This window comes from Bombyx mandarina, chromosome 03 (assembly GCF_030267445.1).
Source record: "Bombyx mandarina strain Sakado chromosome 03, ASM3026744v2".
NCBI classification, from domain to species: Eukaryota; Metazoa; Arthropoda; class Insecta; order Lepidoptera; family Bombycidae; genus Bombyx; species Bombyx mandarina.
The window spans coordinates 9367827-9387304 of NC_143210.1; the positions used below are offsets into that span (position 1 = coordinate 9367827).

Consider the following 19478-nt stretch of genomic DNA (forward strand, 5'->3'; position numbering starts at 1 on the left):
TAACTTTCTTATATACATGTCTACGTTATGTTGAACTCAGTGCAGAACTTGTCAATATAGATTTGAAAATTTAGCAGTAGCAGAATTGGAGGCATGAAAATGCGAAAATTTCAACTTTTTAGTTGATGACATTGAATAAGCAGTTTGTTTTCAAACGCAATTTGGTGTAGTTCTATGTATTATAATATTTTATATTGACAATCTGTTAATTTTCCTTGAACTTCTTACCTAAAACCTTTCCAGTACAAATTGCGAACATTATGCCGGCCACTTACATGCGCGCAAATATTCGTACATTGTACGAATGTTCGCGCGCATGTGAAGGGCCGTCAAACATTCATTCGCAAACTTAGCGGCTGTGCAAATGGGTTCGGTACTCAATTTGCGAACCCGCTTGCGCTTCCTCCTACACTGGTTTACGAATGTCTCACGAATTTCTCTTCTTTTTTAATTTGCCAAATAGAACATTGAATAGAAAGAGTTTTTAATTCTTTCCCAGGCGACATTAACGGCCTTTCCGTTTTTATGGGATTTCTTTTGAGGGTCCCACATGGTCGATTCATTTTGCAGGAGCTCAATGAACTTCATCACCTTGGTGTTGTTCCAATCCATTATGAAGGTACGCTACACAGTAGATGTCCCCAACTATGAAAATGGCGAAACGTCCTTTACCTTCGCAATCGTGGGCGCAACTGGTCACACGAATGTGTGGGAGACTACACGAATAATCGCGGTTCGCGCGCTTTGATGTCCATTAAAAAACCGACAAGGCTTGGCAAAAGCGAGAATGCAGCGAAAACTTTGCATAATCATTTGCAAATGTCGTCCTACACTTGCGGGTTTGCGTATTCGTGCGAATGTGAGTGACCGGTATTAAAAATGTTTCAAACTGGTCTATTCCAGGACTCAATAGATGTGCTACCAGACTAACAATATGTTGTTTTATATAAGGAATAAATAACATACCTTTTAGTTATATGACTTTTCATGAATCAAATTCAATGTTTTATTAGAATATTTAGAAAGTTTAGGATTAAAAGGGTTTTTTTTTGTTTTTTATCAACAGTTCATACATAGCAATCGCAGTCGCCGGCACTGTCCCAGCATAGTATTCCTCGAAGAGTGCCAATCGTCAAATATTTGACCAAAGATCCTATGGCCAATATATATTTACTGAGCAGATTTTCTTTTGTTTTTAATTTTGAATCATGTTAAAATGACAATTTTAGAGCACTATTATATGCCCTTACTTAAAGTATTAGTTTTCATGTAATTTTAATACTTCTTTAGACACAGACACATGTACTATGTAGTAAGCTTTGAGTAATTTTTAAAGGTGAGCATTTAAACAACGGTTACTAGAATAATATATTTTTGTTCATGTCTACCAATTTATTTAGTAAAATATTGAATGCTGTATCTTTAACTAACTAAAATCTTCAAACAGTAAAGTTAACATTTCTTTTAAAGTTAGGCAAGGCAATTTTAGTGATTTCTACACAATAACATTAATATTCAATGCAATAATTTAAAATACAGTTATTCATCTCTATAACATTTTAGCAATTCATATTGTGTCAGCAATAAAGACTTAGTTCATGAATTATGAAATAAGTTTTTATTGCGTTTTTAGAATGATTAATTTGATTTAAAACATGTAGTACCCTACTTGGCCTTTACTTTGGGGACTTTGTCTACATACAACAATTTTTTACTTTTAAGTGTAAAGTAAGCGTGAACAAATCGTACTGCACAGTTTTGAACTTAAAAATATTTAGTTTAATTAAAAAATTAAGGTTAAAATTCCAAAGAATTCACACTAAATCAACATTGAAACATCATCTCACAGTTGTAAAGAATTAACTATACCAATGCTATCTGCTCTTCTTTTTTATAGCCTTCTTTCTCCTTTTTTTCTTGTCAGCTTCAGAATCTGAACTGGAAGAACTGCTTGATGAGCTACTAGAAGAACTGCTATCACTACTACTGGAAGTGCTTGAAGAGGAGCTTCTTTTTCTTTTTTTTGACCTTCTTTTCCTGTTATCTTCACTGGACGAACTAGACTCTGTACTAGATGAACTTGTTTCTGAGGAATCACTTTCTGAAGAAGATGAAGTAGATTGTTTGCGTTTCTTATGTTGTCTTTTCTTTGTTTGTTTCTTTCTTTTTCAGATCTACTCTTTTTATTTGTAACAGGTGATGGTGTTTTGGGCTCTAAGTCACAAGATGAATCTCGTTTCTTGTGTTCTCTTTTTGGAGACTTATCATACTTTCTTTTCAATTTGGATTTATCATCTTTTCTACTTAATTTTTTTTCTGTACTCTTATCAACCATATACTTCTGGGAATGCTTTGTATGTTCTTTATGTTTCTGTGTTACATTGTAATTTTTTTCATTATTTTTAGAATTTTCATTGTCATGTGAACACTCTTTTGTATGGTAGTCTCTATGTTTTATACTATTTCTTTTTTCTTTGTCATAATTTTCAGCATACTCAGAGTTGTGTCTATCTTGGTGTTTACGACTAGCTTCTCTATGTTTAATTTTATGATTTTCAGTCTTACTACACACTTCATGCTCCTTAAGTCTCTTACTCTCTGTAACATTGTCCTTTCTTTCACTATGTTCTTTATGTCTTTTATCTTCCTTTGGTATATCTTTATCATATCTATCAGAATCTTTTCTTTGTGTATCTTTGTTGCTTGTGTGTTTCCTATGATCTCTTGCAGCCAGATCCTGAATGTGGCCATGTTTATCAATATTTTTTTCATTTTTATTTCGTTTTGACCGTTCCCTTTCATTTCTTTCTTGTTCGTAATTTTCCCTTTTAAGATTATAATCTCTACCATTCCTATGATCTCTTTCTCTACTAGTATATCTAGATTTATTTTTAGAGCCTTCTTCTTCTTCCGGTTCATTTATTAGCTTAACCCCTCTACCTTTTCCTAGCCACTTTATTTTCGATACGGACTGGGAGAAGTCAACATGTATTCTTCGGTCATCAATAAGCACATTATCCATTTTAAAATAGGCATCTTCACATGACTTTTTATCGGCAAACTCAATAAAAGCATATTGCAAAGAATCACCACTCTTTTTATCTCTTATCACTTCACAACTTACTATTTTACCAAATCGACTAAATATGATTTCAAGATCGTCATCTGTTGTGACTGGATTTAGCTTGCAAACAAAGAGTACATTTTCAGGAGGAGCAATGTCAGCATCAGGAATATCACCAATAATTTCAAGAATAGTTGCTCTAGCTTTGGCCTCTTTTTCCTCAATAATCTCTTGTACTTCAGCTGTGCTCTTGCCTTGAGTTTCATCTATTTCCTCATCAGGTGCTATTCTCCCACCCTTCAACCTTTCTGCAGTAGGAGAAGGAGATCGCGAAGGAGCTCTTAGACCAGGAGGATCATTAAAAGGATCCTCTAACACTACAGTGTGAGTTATTCTGACATCACGATAAGGGCGATGAGTCTCATCACATATCACATCATTGAGTTTTCTTAGTACATCATGTCCTTCTGTGACTTCTCCTATGACACAATGTATCCCATCTAACGAGTCCAAGTCAGGAGCGAGAGTAAAAAAGAATTGTGAACCAATCATCATGTCTCCAGTACAAACCATTGACAATAACCCAGCATCAGTGTGCCGAATTTTTGGCATTTTCTCACCAGAAAACAATCGTTTGTCTGGACCTTCAAGAATTCCAAATATAGACATTCCCCCTGAACCTTCACCGGTGGGGTCACCAGTTTGAGCGATAAAGCTGCTTCTTATCGAATGAAACAAATTGTAATTGTAATATTTCATTTTGCATAGTTTCAAAAAATTCAAACATGTTACAGGACGCTGATCTAGATACAAGTCAACGGTAATATCGCCTAGAGTTGTTTCTATAACGACTGACATTTTATATTACTACTTTAAACTTTGTTTTAATCCAAAACATTTGAGATCTAATAAAACTTGAGATATTTAATGACACATCATACACAAGCTAACCTCAATAATTTAGATTCCCTCATAGTGTTTTTGCTGATTACGTTTCTTGTATAGCCTGTATAGGCAAAAGGAATACAATGCATAGAGCCAAATTCTTTATAATTATATTATTTCCGTAAATAATCCGCTATCAGTAAAGTTTGATTAAGCTCAGTGTTTATTTATATGACTTGAAACCAAACTTAATTTATTATAAATATATTTTTTATTTATAAAATGTTATTTTTGTAAGTAGTAATACAAAAATAATAAAATTGACTTTAGCTTTAACATTTTCGCAATAACTCTAAAAATTTTCTATGATTTTTTCGTTAAATTGTTTTCTTAATTAATTTTCGGTTTCTAGTTAACTAGACTGTTTAATTACTAAGCTGGAAATCATTGTTATCATTTATTGGGATCTGAATTAACTATGCTAATTGCTGCAACAGCTTGCTATGCATACCAAAAATTTGTACGTGTTTTAATGTTGCTCTGAAAAACGAACGAAAATTTGCTATTCATTTAATTTAGAATTACAGCGTACTCTCCTTAAACTCAAAATCTATGAAATCATTTTTGCAAGATTTACTATCGCTGAACGACCCGAACTTGTAAACTGTATTGATTTTTTTCCCAACAAAAACCGAAATTTTAATTCAATGAGCTTTTTATAATAATAAAATAATATAATAATAAAATAATATAATAAAAAAAAATTGAAAACTGATGGGAGATTGAGAAATGTAATGCCATCTATTTATTCCTATTTATACTAAAAACTCCATGTTGTCGTTGTTCGTTGTTCACAGTTCAAATAAAGAATCATAGATGTCACTTATCGATAGCAATGCTCAAAAACATGTTTTTAAAACAATCCTTAAATGAAATGAGTGATGGTCTACGAATAAATAATTATTTATATAATGGTAAAAAAAAACAAGCGATTTGAGTTTGTTTCTGGGTTTTGGTTTTATTCTAGAATGCGTGGTAGAGATAACATGTTTTTATTTTTATTTCATTGTATGTTTTAATAATATTAAAATAAAGGAATTGAATTTGAATAAAAACTTATATCGATCTACAATTTTTTTTACCTACTATATAGGTACTTACTAGCTTCACTGAAGATGCGATTTACACAAAGACGAAAAAACACCAAATTCAATGTAACCTAAAAATGTAGCTGGTGGCCCAAAGGCCTTTCCAGTTTCGCTAGGTCAGATATGCGAGCTCGGGCTTAGCCAGAAGGGGTGGGATATGTTAACAGCTGCCCGAGCGCATCAAAAGCAGACCTGACAGCTCAATGGCAGCTGCTTCACGAATACATCTACTACTGCATCCGTATCATAAGTTACTGAATAGGTCCGGCGATAAACTCTGTTGGCTGATGCTATGGTTACCAGACTCCCCATGCCTAGTGTTAAAGCTTGAAGTGTTTAACAAAAGCGTTAGTGAGTCCGATGGATCCGTAGGGACGTTTTTAGGTTGTCCACGATAACTAGCTCCTCCATGAATGAAACAAATCCAATAAGTATTTAGCAGCTGCAACGACAATACGTCTTTCGCATTTTTTCCCCTTTTCATAGCACATCTTCTTTCGAAGTTATCTCTATGATGACCTGGAGCTTGACTCAATCAGTAAGTATTTACAGTCGGCATCATTGCGCTACTTTGAGAAGGCGGCACGACACGAAAACCTTCTTGTCGTGGCCCCCGGAAATTACATACCTGATCCTGTGGACCGAATGGTAAACAGTCGACGTTGCCCTAAGCACGTCATTATGGATCCTCCCGATCCATTAATGGTGCTTTTAAGTACCTCAAGCATTGGTCACCGTCCTCGCCGAACCCGTCGCTTGCGACGAAAGGCTCGACGAGTAATTTAACCCATAGACAACCCACTGAGTTTCTCGCCGGATCTTCTCAGTGGGTCTCGTTTTCGATCCGGTGGTAGGTTCTGCGAGAGACTGCTCTTGCAAGGGCCAGTGTTAGCAACACTCCGGCTTGAGTCCCGTGAATTAAAATCCCGTGAAACCTACACGTCCAGGCGAAGCTGAAATAGCCTCTCAAGGCTATCAGCATAGGAATAAAAAAAGTGTATCGAAGTAGCATTTTGGCGTCGGCGTCAGGTTTTTCTTTTTGAGCTTGGGGCCAGGTTCGGGTTGGGTTGGGAAGGGACAGTTTACTTCGCTCAAAAATCATGGGGTAAGGTAAAGTTTCACCTAAGACCTATTGTAGGTATGCATCAGAATACATGCATTTTTTTTCGTAGCCATTCGCTGGTAGTGTTACGTAGTATTTCAATTACGCGCGAACGGGTAGGTGAGCTTACGGACTCAACCTGAGAGAATTTGCTAACACCAGCCCTAGCAAGAGCAGTGCTTCGCAGTATTTACTACCGGATCGGAATCACGATCCACTGAGAAGATCTAGTGAGAAACTTAGTGGGTTGTGTCTATGGGTCAGTTCGCACAACGAACTCTTCGCTTAGTACGAGGTCGGTGACCGGTGCTTGAAGAGCCTAAAAGTAGCGAGAAAAGATCTAGGGGATCCCACAAGACATGTTTTGGGCAACGGCGGCTTTGCATTGCCCCTTTACCTGGGTCGGATATGAGGCTGTATAGACTATGGTCATTTTATTAGTCCAGTTAGGCGCGCGGACGTAAACATAACTTTCAGGGGACGGCCTATTACAGTCCTGCTGTGTCAAAGCTAATTTTCAAACTTTCCCTTCACTTATCAAATTTCATCATTTTAGGTTAACATGAGTAGTCGGCCTTATAGCTTTTATCGGTGACAGAATATGGCTTATACCTTTTGGTTTGTGGGGTCAGTCCCTGGCTGTGGGGGTAGCGAAGCTGCTGCAACGGCCGCAACGCACCATCGCAGTCAGGGTCATCCGTGGTTATCGCACCATCTCCTTCGAGGCGGCGTGTGTACTCGTATGATTTAATACGCTTTTATAAGCTTCAGATGTATGCATGTTTGTAACGGGATCTTTGAACATGATTTTGACCCCCTTCAAAACCTCGGATTAACCCGAAATTTGGTATACTTATATTACAGGACCGATGAAAATTCAATACTAAAAAAAATAATTGAAAAAATTGAAATTCAACTAACAAATGAAAAATAAATAATAGTTTAAAAAAACAAACAAAATACGCTTTTATAGAAAATTCAACTAAAAAATAGAAAATAAATTAAAGCGTAGGGTGCATGGTATCAGTAGTTATAAATATTTTATGAACAGATATTACCTGGTGGTAGGACCACTTGTGAGTCCGCGCGGGTAGGTACCACCACCCCGCCTATTTCTGCCGTGAAGCCGTTTCGGTTTGAAGGGTGAGGCAGCCGTTGTAACTATACTTGAGAACTTAAAACTTATATCTCAAGGTGGGCGGCGCATTTATGTTGTAGATGTCTATATGTCTATGGGCTCCAGTAACCACTTAACACCAAGTGGGCTGTGAGCTCGTCCACCCATCTAAGCAATAAAAAAAAGATACGAGTAGAAGGGTTATTTTGATAATATCCTGAAAAGCACCCCACGCTTTTCTATACTAATATTATAAAGAGGAAAGATTTGTTTGTTTGTTTGTTTCGAATAGGCTCCAAAACTACTGGACCGATTTGAAAAATTCTTTTTCCATTAGAAGCCGACATTGTCCCTGATGAACATAGGCTACTTTTTTTTTTTTTTTATTTTTTTTTTTTTTTTGGTTTCATGTGTGTTTTACTCTTTCCGAAGCGAAGCGAGGGCGGGTCGCTAGTTTTACAATAAAATCATTTTTTCATATTTATTAAAATTTATTATCTATTTTTTAGTTGGATTTTCTATAAAAGCGTATTTTTTTTATTTTTAGATTGATTTAAATTTGACTCTGAAATAAGTATTTTCATAAAACAAGCACACAAGTTGTCCATATTATATTTCTCATCCAACAGACCCCATTTTATTACATCGATACGCATGGCGTTCCGTTAAAAAAAACAATTCAATGCTTCCTTCAGTCATTGCAAATGCAGTTGTCAGCTAATCGCAAAAGAGTGCACGTTCGCTTGTCAGTGCACCGGTTTATGTGAGGTCGTCATTCAAGCTAGGCTAACCTTGTATTCTTGGAAGAATGGTTGGTAAATTTTCAATACTGACTTTATTAAATTGGGCGGGAGACGGCGAATTGAAACGTTGGAAACTGGTGTTATTGGATTTCATAAAAATCGTGCAGATAACTTTTACCGTGACAAGTTTTAAAACAACACTGGATTTTTTTTATTCAAGTTTGGAATTTTTAGTTTTGTTCCGTACCTATTTGCTAATAGCCTAAGGCACTAATTCAGCTACGGATGGAGAGGTAGGTGAGCCTAAGGGCACAACCTCAGTGAATTTGCTAATACCAGCCCTAGCGAGAGTATTGCTTCGCCGAATCTATCAACGGATCGGAATCGCGAGCCACTAAGAAGATCCAGCTAGATACTCAGTGGGTTGTGTCTATGGGAAAACTTTGACCATAATCAAATTAAGGCTAACTAAGCATATCTTATTTTATTACGATTTAATTCTATATTATTCGAAACGTTGGAAATAAACGATAATATTAAAGGCGAGATTAAACCGTAATAATAATTGTTGTGATTACAATGTTGTGTTTAGTCAATATGAAAAAAAAAACATAGATAATTTTTTATGTGCAACGCGAATATAATCTACGTTCCGCGTAGGTACTAGTAGTGAGGTGCTTCGAAATAATCGGTAAATATTTGAAGTAGTGATTGCGTTTGTTGTGTGTTACCGGAGCGACGGATTCGTTTTACGCCCCACAACTTATTTGTACCTTGCACTAGTCACTCAATATGTATTTAAGGTTAAACTATTTGTTAGAACAATTTTTTTTCTTTTTTTTCGTGTGCTATGTAGGGACACCAATTTTCAATAAATAAAAAAATCGCGTTTTTTCTCTTTTGAAGGGTTTCTGTTATAGTAGATAAGAAAATGAGATCCTGGATCAACGGGTATTCTGTAGTTACCCGATCGGCTTAGTAGACTCTTCAAACCGAGGTTCATGGCTGCTTCGTGAAAGAAAGGGATATGACTGTTTTGATAAATAATACATAATAGTAATACATAAACACAATACATAACAATACAATACACATAACCACAGCACCTACGAAAATGATGTAGAACGAAAACGACAACTACCTCCTCCTCGCGTCATTTTCCTCATTACTGATAGTCGGACTCCTCCGCTACATCAGTTTCTCCCGTACGATTTCCCTCCATCCGCTGCGATCCTTAGCTTCATGAAGAGCATTGTGGAAGTGATGTTCAGACAAGATCGTATTTGGTCCGACCATCTCGTGGGACTGCGTCCTCTGGGACGTTTGCCATCTACCTTGCCTGTCACCATCAGCTGTTCTAGATTGTGACCCTCTTTACGAGCAATATGTCCGAAGAATTCCATCACCCTACGAAGGCATATAGTGACGAAAACTAACGAAAACGACAACTGCAACAACTAAGAAATATACTCCGTTCAATAATCTATTAAACGTTGTTTTTATTTATTGCTTAGATTGTTGGACGAGCTCACAGTGGTTAGCGGAACCCATAGCCACATTATCAACGTAAATGCCATCACCCATCTTCAATAACGAGTTCGAAATCTCAGTTTTAATAGTATAACGACCGTCTCAATCTTCAAACCGAAACGCATTACTGCTTCACGGCAGAAAATAGGCAGGACGATGGTACATACCTACCCGTGCGGGCCCTCAAATCCCCTATCACCAGTAAAAGACGCGTATTAGTTATACCATTACTTTATAATTGAGACTTCGGATTGGTGGATGGTGCATATCTTAGGGACTTTTCAATAGCACTAGATGGTTTCATGAGCCAATGATCCAAACGATTCATCGGCTGTTAAAAGATTATCAAATCCCATAGACGTTATACTATGAATATCGCCACCGATGTCGAGGAATGGCGGTCGTCATGTTGGTGATTCTTACGCGGACAGACACACCCAGATGAGCACCTAACACTAGTACGTCATTTGCTACATGGTGAAAAAATAGAAAATAATTCTGAAGTTATGGGTTAGCGTAACGAAAAAGCAATCAAAACAAAAATACATTACTAACCGAGTCGACAAATAACTTCGGATGTATTTTTAAGGAGGCGCAGGCCTAGGGTGTCGCTCTTATTTCCATACAAATGTTGCATAATTTAAAAAGAGCTTTATGGATGTTTCATTCGTGCTATAAAACTCGGTGTTTTCACGATTCATTACTCGGGTCGACCATTATATACATACATTAGAATGTCGTGAAGTAGAATTAGTCGTGAATTTTGTGATTTTACAAAGTAGTGGGTGGGTTTCGCTTATTTTCTTATTATCTAAATCTCCCCAGCTCTGTTTTTCCTTGCAATTTCACATTCTTAAGCGGATATGATATTCTAGCGACCTTAATATGATAACATTTTACTGGTGGTAGGACCTCTTGTGAGTCCGCGCGGGTGGGTACCACCACCCTGCCTATTTCTGCCGTGAAGCAGTAATGCGTTTCGGTTTGAAGGGTGGGGCAGCCGTTGTAACTATACTTGAGACCTTAGAACTTGTATCTCAAGGTGGGTGGCGCATTTACGTTGTGGATGTCTATGGGCTCCAGTAACCACTTAGCACCAGGTGGGCTGTGAGCTCGTCCACCCATCTAAGCAATAAAAAAAAAAAATAACATACTACTCTGTTAATATCTGCAACTAGTCGGTGAATGACTAATAAATGTTGGGGGTTATTTTCGAACAGAATAAAGTTCGCCTGTGTCCTTTTTGTACTGTCTCAAACAATTCTAGTTTTTCTTTTGGAAGCTCCTCGATGAATCTTGTTGTTTAGCTTGGTTGTTGATAAGTTGCGTTTTATTACTATTTTGGACGTGTTGACTGCAACCGCTAACTTCAACTTCAACTTCACTTTTTTAGTTATATATTTATTGTTTACATCTACAACGTTAATGCGCCACCCACCTTGAGATATAAGTTTTAAGGACTTAGTATAGTTATAATTACTGCCCCACCCTTCAAACCGAAACGCATCACGGCTTTATGGCAGAAATAGACGGGGTGGTGATACCTACACGTGCGGACTCACAAGAGGTCCTACCACCAGTAAATCGTTTTCGATTCTAATTTTACAACCGATTTTTTGTTTTTCGGATAACGTTGTTTAAGATTTCTAAAAATAGTGATATTCAAACTCAAAACTTCAATGTTCGAATTCATCATAACGAAAGGTTTTCATACGAAATTCAGAAGATCAAGATTAGATCGGATCTATCCTTTCGAAACCAAAAATACAAGCCAATAAACGGCTTACACAGCCCCTTAGGCGCCCCGCTGTTAGATTTAATCTGTTTAGATATTGCAGTAAAACGTAGCCGATAAAATAAAGTGAGAGGCGCGCAAAAATCTCCTCGCCTTATCGCCACCGAGCAAGATTACACATAAAAATGTTAAATGATCTCGAACGCGTATTGAAAAAATACAGGGGAAATTTTCTATTGAGAGTACGATAGATAAATCCGCGTTGTTTTATAAGCAACATCGTGCACGGATTGATACTTAGTTGCATTTAAATGCGAATCGTGTTTAATATGCCCAACATTGTAAACGAACTATCTATCACCTATCTTTAATTTTTAGGACCTCTTGTGAGTCCGCATCGGTAGGTACCACCTCGTCTATTTCTGCCGTGAAGCAGTAATGGGCTTCGGTTTGAAGGGTGGGGCAGCCGTTGTAACTATACTGAGACCTTAGAACTCATATCTCAAGCTGTGTGTCGCATTTACGTCGTAGATGTCTATGAGCTCCAGTAGCCATTTAACACCAGGTGGCTTGTGAGCTCGTCCACCCATCTCAGCAATAAAAAAAGCATGTGATCGGAGTTGCAGCTTGCAATGCTCTGAGGGGAAGATCAGACGAGAACTTTAATGAGCTACAATTATGTGTTAAGTGTCTGACTCGTCGACCTGTGCTTTGGCTGCCGTTAGCGTTAGAATTAATAGAATTCGACAGCACTAGCTGACTTTGGTTGTGGTTGGCTGCTGCGTGAATCGGACTAGAGCTGTGATCAGTGGCGGCTACGATAAGGAGGTAACCGCATTGCTATCTGATTGAACCAGCTCTATGCACATACCGCCTTTTTTCTACTAACAAAACGATGCTTACTTTATGTTTTTTTTAAAATATTATTTCGAAACAACATCTCATCATTTAAATAAACAACAAAACTAAATATCTTATTTTAGATAAATTGTAATCACGAGGTATATTTAGTATTGTTACTAGTTTAAATTGTTATTTAAAAAAGTATTCATAATATAGTCAAAGAAATGAAGTTAATTAATTAAAAATTCTTAAAATAAATTACTATAATTTCTTAGCTACAAATTCCAAGTATGCGCAATATACAAGAGTCGAATGCAAAAAAAATATGTCGCAGTGTATTTTGTCGTCAAGCCTTTAAAGTGTCGCGAAATGTTCGTGACAGAAACGCGACACTCCTGCTGACTTGTCGACTCTCGTGAAATCCAATCTACAAGACTAATTCAAAATTCGACCGATATATCTGAGTTTTCATTATTGTTTTATAACGTGACGCGATAGAAATAATGTAGTGCGCATTATTATTTTTAAGTCTTACGATATGTTTGGGAAGGCCAGTAAGTGATGTACATAAAATATGTGTGGAATAGTAATAAAAATATGGTCGCGTATAAATTAAATAATGAAGAAGTTATACATACTTACTGTTCAGTAAAGTTTTTCTAATAAAATTCTTGAAACCATTGAAAAACATTGAAAGAGAACAGTAAATTGGTGTTTTACTGGTGGTAGGACCTCTTGTGAGTCCGCACAGGTAGGTACCACCGCCTCGTCTATTTCTGCCGTGAAGCAGTAAAACGTTTCGGTTTGAAGGGTGCGGCAGTCGTTGTAACCAAACTGAGACCTTAGAACTTATATTTCAAGGTGGGTGGCGCATTTACTTTGTAGATGTCTATGTGCTCCAGTAACCACTTAATACCAGGTGGGCTGTAAGCTTGTCCACCTATCTAAGCAATAAAAAAAAAGTAGAACTTAATCACCAATGTCGAGTTAGCCTAGCTGTTTTTGTTCAACTCCCTGACTAATCAATCATCAAAAACATTTATGAAATCAGAAGGCGTCCACGTATGTTCATAAAAATGTATTTTTACGATATCACCGCACCGGAATGCCGGCATAAAATATAAAAAGTGTCATGTCTGACTGGTCGGTGGGCCGATTGGCTTCGATTATTGCTCCGTTGAGACTAATATCCCTTTCTTTCGTAAATGTATTTTTGGGGAATGTTATTTTTTGGCGCGTCGGTCGCAGATGGTGCCCGGGGCTCGTGAAATTGCTGGCTATTGGAGTGTCTCCGACGACACAGTTGGGATTCGGTGGGAGGGTCACTTACGCTAAGTACGGCTCTTAGCCGGGCACGTGTCTCACAGTCACAGTCAGCAGGTGTATTTCAGGACCGTGCCGCAATTGTGATTGAAATTACGTACCTACCCTTATTGTGAGGGTTGATTTTATTGGCGATATCGATCTAGTTTTTGTTACAAATTTCGTGTAGGTACGTCTAGATTGACATACATACATACATACGTACATCAAGTATTAATATTGGTTTTTTTGTTGAGTGCCAAGTACATATGAGGCCGTCATCGCAAAAGTGGTAAGTAATCTAAGTTTACCATAGTTATTATGGTGCATTGAGGCTTAAGTTTTTTTTTATTTGAATACACGCAATAATAATGTTTATAAAACCATCTGTTATCTATGGGTGAAACCGATAAGCCGGTTTTGCATCAAAAACTTATTATGCTTAAAATAAATTGCAACATACATAATTATAAGTATGATTATGAAAAATTGTAGGTTAGGCCCCTTTTGCGCTGACGGCTTCATATAGTATATGTTTGTATTGAATCAAAAGTAGGTTTGCTATCGGTTTAATATAGAAATAGATAATGTTATGGCATTTTCTTTGTCTATTTACAATAACTTAATATGTCTTAAACAGTTCACCTTGAAGGTTTCCATTAATAAATTTAACGAATATTTGCAATAGGGACGCACCTACATAGCGCGTTCGCTAACCTTAATAACGTTCTATAAGAATAGAAGCAAAAAGTAAACAAGGCAGAGTCTGTATCCGGCAGATATTAAAGGCATATCTCTCTATTATGAGCGGGAAGTTCTGTAATTTAAGGGCGAGCTGCGAGCGCGGCATATGGAGGGAAAAGGGTTGCGATTGTGCTCATTTTATCGATGTTTTCTTTTTGCGTGTGGCGTTATATGCACACCGTGTGTTTTTAATTAATATCGATCAGTGCTAGGAGTTTATTATCATTGATGTTTTTAGTGTAGTAGCCTAAATACTTTTTTTTGTGTTTGTTACGAAATGCTGTGTGGTGGACCTTAAATTTATTGTGCTGGGCCGATGTCGTAAAGCTGTTAATGATTTGAATATGTAAATACGGCAATAAAAAAAACCTCATAATTAATTCACCAGTAACTACGCAAATACGTCAAAGTGGATTTAGAAATATTTTGCTATTATGGTCCAAGATCGAAAATAATATTTTCTGAAACTTTGAGTAACTTCGTGGTAACTATTAAGATTATGGACGTTTATAATGGATTGCATAGTTTGTTGGATTTTAATGTTACCATTTGCATTATCCCCATTTCAAAAGACTATGTTATCTCTATAGAAAATTCTGCAGTTCTTAGAAGAAGATCATCAACAGATATGCTATTTTAGATTTCTATTTATTTTACTACCTCGATATAAAAACGAGTATACGGCCCAGCTGATGGTTAATCGATACCGTCTCTAATGGGCGTAAGCCAATGCCAGTGATACTGTAGTACACTAAAATAGGTATATGCTAAAGTAAATATTATTTTTAACATTATACCTACTTTTATATTTGTTTCATTTTCTTCTACTTTTGTACCCTTTTTTTACTTTAATATTTTGCTATGTTTTGTCGATACTCGATACAAGTAATCGAATATTGTCACATCACTATTTTCTCTGGTTCCTCAGACGCAGCTGCAACACGCCCCCGAGCTCGATCATAACTAGCTTAGCGTAGAACTGCTATGAATGCGCTACAGAACTCGTATTAAACCATATGAAGTTAACTGAATAGAAAACCGTATATGAGTTTGTATTCATTTCAATTAAAAACTTGAAAGCAATAATATTTTTGTTAAAAAAAAAGTAGACCGCAACATTAGTGCGGTAATTGTTTTGTGTTTTGTGTATTTTGGGTATGAATTCTATTTGGAAGTGTTATAGTATTTTTTAGTTCATTTTGTGATGAAAACTTAAAATCGATTTACCGTTATTAATCGAAATGATTCGTGTATTACCCGGACAAAAACGTAACGCAAACTTGCCGACAGTGCAAACAGCTCTAAAATTGGTTGTCAGAAAACATAATGTCGGCGAAGGAAAAGGGTTGGGTCGTGCCCTTTCCCTATTCTTGACGTTTTAAATTGTTTATTTGCGAACAAGTGTCAAGTTATTTATTCAGTGACGTCGTTCGTGAGTTCGCCGTATGTGTGCCTTGGTGCTTGAGTTTTCTAAATTGCGCCGTTTGTTTGGTAATGTCTCCTTTAAATTTTGCCATGTTATCATTATTTACTTTAGGAAGGACGTCTATTGAAGGCTTTTTTGTCGTACTCAATGTAAGCATTAAAATTGGTATGTTTGTCATATCAATGAGAAAGGTAAAACAATTTTGTTTCTTGGTCTATAAAATTCACGATTCACACCTTCACATGTAGTGGAATACGGAAATAATTTAGCATGTAAGATCATAAGGCTTACGAGAGAGATTTAATAAAACCTTTTTTTAAATAAACCTCATAATAAATATGCATACGCGAACGAGAAATGACCAGTTGTGTTGTGTTGTTTGTTAAGTCATGTGTTTGAAGTGAAACTTTTTTAGGCGCGTTGAAAGTAAAATTTAACTCCCGACAGATTTGTTACGGCTGGAGAGAAAAGTCGAAAAATTTAGGAAGAGCGAGAGTGAGAAAATGGACAGAGCGTCTCGCGAACCATTCGATGGTGGAGAGAGGGAAAGGACAAAGCGAGCTAGGTCGTTTCTCTTATATACAGCATTCCCTATTACAAGAGAAATTTAATTTATGGATAAAAATGAAGAAAACCACATTAATACACATCATTTTGTTTAATACGCTTTTATTAACTTACGGCGTATGTATGTTATTATGTAACGGCACCTTTGAACATGATTTTGACCCACTTCAAAACGTGGGATCTACTCGAAATTTGGTATACTTATTAAGGACCGATGACAATACAATATTTAAAAAAATGAATATAAAATAAAAATTGAAAAAATTGAATAAATAATAGTTTAAATAAACTAACAAAATACGCTTTTATAGAAAATCCAACTAAAAAATAGAAAATAAATTTCAATAATGAATTAAAAATAGTGTAAGAAAAATTCTTTTATTGTAAAAAAAAGCGTGGGGTGTATGGTGTCAGTAGTTATAAACATTTTATGAACAGATATGAGTATTTTGATAATATCCTGAAAACCGCCCCACGCTTTTTACAATAAAATATTTTTTTCTTACACTATTTTTAATTCAAATTTTATTTTCTATTTTTAGTTGGATTTTCTATAGCGTATTTTGTTAGATTTTTTAAAACTATTATTTATTTTTCGTATTTAGCTTTGATGTAGATTGTAATTGTAATTGTCCTTATGTAGATGAGACTTACTTGTACGGTCTGGCATTAAACCAGCAAACTGTCAGACCGCACGATTAGCTCGTCCGTATCGCCAAAGGTTTTGTTTTGATATGAGGAACCGAGCAGCCGAGGGTACGCCGCATGGCCCGCACTGTGGCCACACGCCATGTAAGTTTCGGGACACAGTAACGAGCAGTTTGTGGTCAACCTTGCCGACTGGAGAGCGCTGAGGATTGTGGTCGGATCGTTTTGAATACGTAGGTGTCTAATCTTTATGATTAGCAATTTGTATTAACAAAAAAAAAACATATTTATAAACAAATCATTAGAGTGATTCAGTGTTATTTGTCGTTTTAAGATAAAATATGTATGGGCATATAAAGTCGTATCTTTTGAGAATAATAAAAAAAAAAACTTTGTGTTTATGATTGCCATTCTTTTTTTGAACATAAATAAAAGAGTAGTGTAAATGTGGTGTAATTAATGTAGTCTGTCGATATCGATTTGTTATGCTGTAACGCTAATTAACAATAAATACAATTTAAAGAGTACATGCTTAATTTACATTACAATTTTAGTGAGTTGTTGAAAAATAAAAGCAGAAATTTCATTATATGTTTAGAAGTCGTCGTGGCCTAAAAGATAAGACGTCCGGTGCATTCGTATCTAGCGATGCAACGGTGTTCTAATCCCGCAGGCGGGTACCGATTTTTCTAATGAAATACGTACTTGAGAATGTTCACGATCGACTTCCACGGTGCAGGAATACCATCGTGTAATAAAAATTAAATCCGCAAAATTATAAATTGCGTAATTACTGGTGGTAGGACCTCTTGTGAGTCCGCATGGGTAGGTACCTCCACCCCGCCTGTTTTTGCCGTGAAGCAGTAATACGTTTCGGTTTGAAGGGTGGGGCAGCCGTTGTCACTATACTTGAGACCTTAGAACTTATATCTTAAGGTGGGTGGCGCATTTACGTTGTAGATGTCTATGGGCTCCAGTAACCACTTAACACCAAGTGGGCTGTGAGCTCGTCCAATCATCTAAGTAATAAAAAAATACATGTGTTATTTTTATTTTTTTATTATAATTGTACCAGCTTTGTCCATACTAAGCTAATAATAGGTATTATTAATAGGAAAGGGTATCTGTTTGGTTGTTGGTCACTCTTTCGAGTCTTGACTGCTTATGATCGATTGAGTAATTCATTTGTGTATGCACGTTGTCAGGAGCACAGATTACAACACGTACCTTTTTATTAAAAAATGTTACTAGTCACTAGGGATATATATGTATTCCATTAATAAGCGCAGCTGTGAAGCTAGCGATGTGGCAGGCAAACGCAAATTACAATTAAAATTAAAATATATATTTTTCTTAGACGGCTCAACAGTCACGGATTGCCCGATACTATTTGTTTACTAGCCCCCATAGACAACAAAAATGTGTTATTTTTAATTCTCAATTCCATAGTACAATCGAACCAATAAATAAAACAAAACGAAACCATATTAGATATTGAGGAGAAAAATATAACAAACTATTTAGGTTTTACTTAAAAACATTAAAGGATTACTTTTTTACTTACGGTTTTTTTTTTACTAATGATTACTTTTACTTACATTACTTTAGAAAGTAATTAATTTCATTTATATTTTGTTTCGAATTAGCACGAAGCATTTGAAATTGGCGCGCTGCCGTGTCTAACTAGTGCGCATGTACGTGCAAGCTAGACGCAACACATCTTCTGTCTCGTTTCCCCCGAATGAGGCCTGCGGATCGCGGCTAACCCTCGGCGCGAGGTTTGCGGCGGGAAAAATGTGTGTTTCGGTGTGCCGATAGCGGAGCGCCGCAGGTCCGCAGCCCCGCCCAGCCGTGCCCGCGCCCGCACCAGCGCCCGCTAACGCGTCTTGAGCTACTTAGTCGATAAGACGACAAACACACTGCGCCTTAAATAGCTTGTTTAACATACCTTCAAATACATTTTAAAATGCTGAAACGCTACTAAATTTCACGAGTGACTACGATGTATATTGGAATCGTTTCATTATTCGTGGAGATATTTTACGTCGATAATTATTTTGAATACTTTAATTGTTACCATGTTGTTTTTTATTGCTCGTGGATGCAGACGAGCATACGGCCCACCTGATGGTGAGTGGTTATCGTCACTCATGAACGTCAGTACTTCCAGGGACAGGGTCAAGCCACTTAAGTAATTAATCGCTCAGATTATACTGCATTATTTTTAAATATTAACATATGACATCATGTATACAATAATCGATATGAAAATACAAAGTCTTATAATTTTTTACTGGTAGTAGTACCCTTAAAGCTAGGCACTACGATGCTACCGGGAGCTTGTGAGGTTATAGGTTATTAGGTAGGTTAGGTATATTATAAGGTTTTGGTTGTCATTTATTCACGTCATAACGTGACAGGCCCAAGGGCTTCGGAAAGTAGTTAAAAATAATGCTCAGTATTAAACTAAGAATCCTTGGACGAATAATATACATTTCAAAGTTAAATATACTATTATAATAAATTTTAGAATTATATGTGAACACAGTCTTACTATCCGGCCAGATATGGAGCCGCGAGCTGTCAAAATGGAGTGGGAAAAAAGGCGGGAATGCGGCGACGCT

The 19478-nt window shown here is 36.6% G+C and overlaps 2 protein-coding genes across 2 annotated transcripts in view; one reads left to right on the forward strand and one right to left on the reverse strand.

The window, feature by feature from the left end:
* RunxB (RUNX family transcription factor Runt related B) overlaps positions 1 to 19478 on the forward strand; it is an 89766-nt gene that overhangs the window by 23579 nt on the left and 46709 nt on the right. The window lies entirely within an intron of this gene.
* On the reverse strand, positions 1356 to 4062 carry LOC114240916 (uncharacterized). Its single transcript, XM_028171596.2, has one exon. It carries the CDS (start codon positions 3920 to 3922, stop codon positions 1892 to 1894), a length of 2031 nt encoding a protein of 676 aa, XP_028027397.2. The 5' UTR covers positions 3923 to 4062; the 3' UTR covers positions 1356 to 1891.

Excerpts from the sequence above, each read along its gene's own strand:
- LOC114240916 (XM_028171596.2), bottom strand. The coding sequence starts at position 3,922 with ATGTCAGTCGTTATAGAAACAACTCTAGGCGATATTACCGTTGACTTG.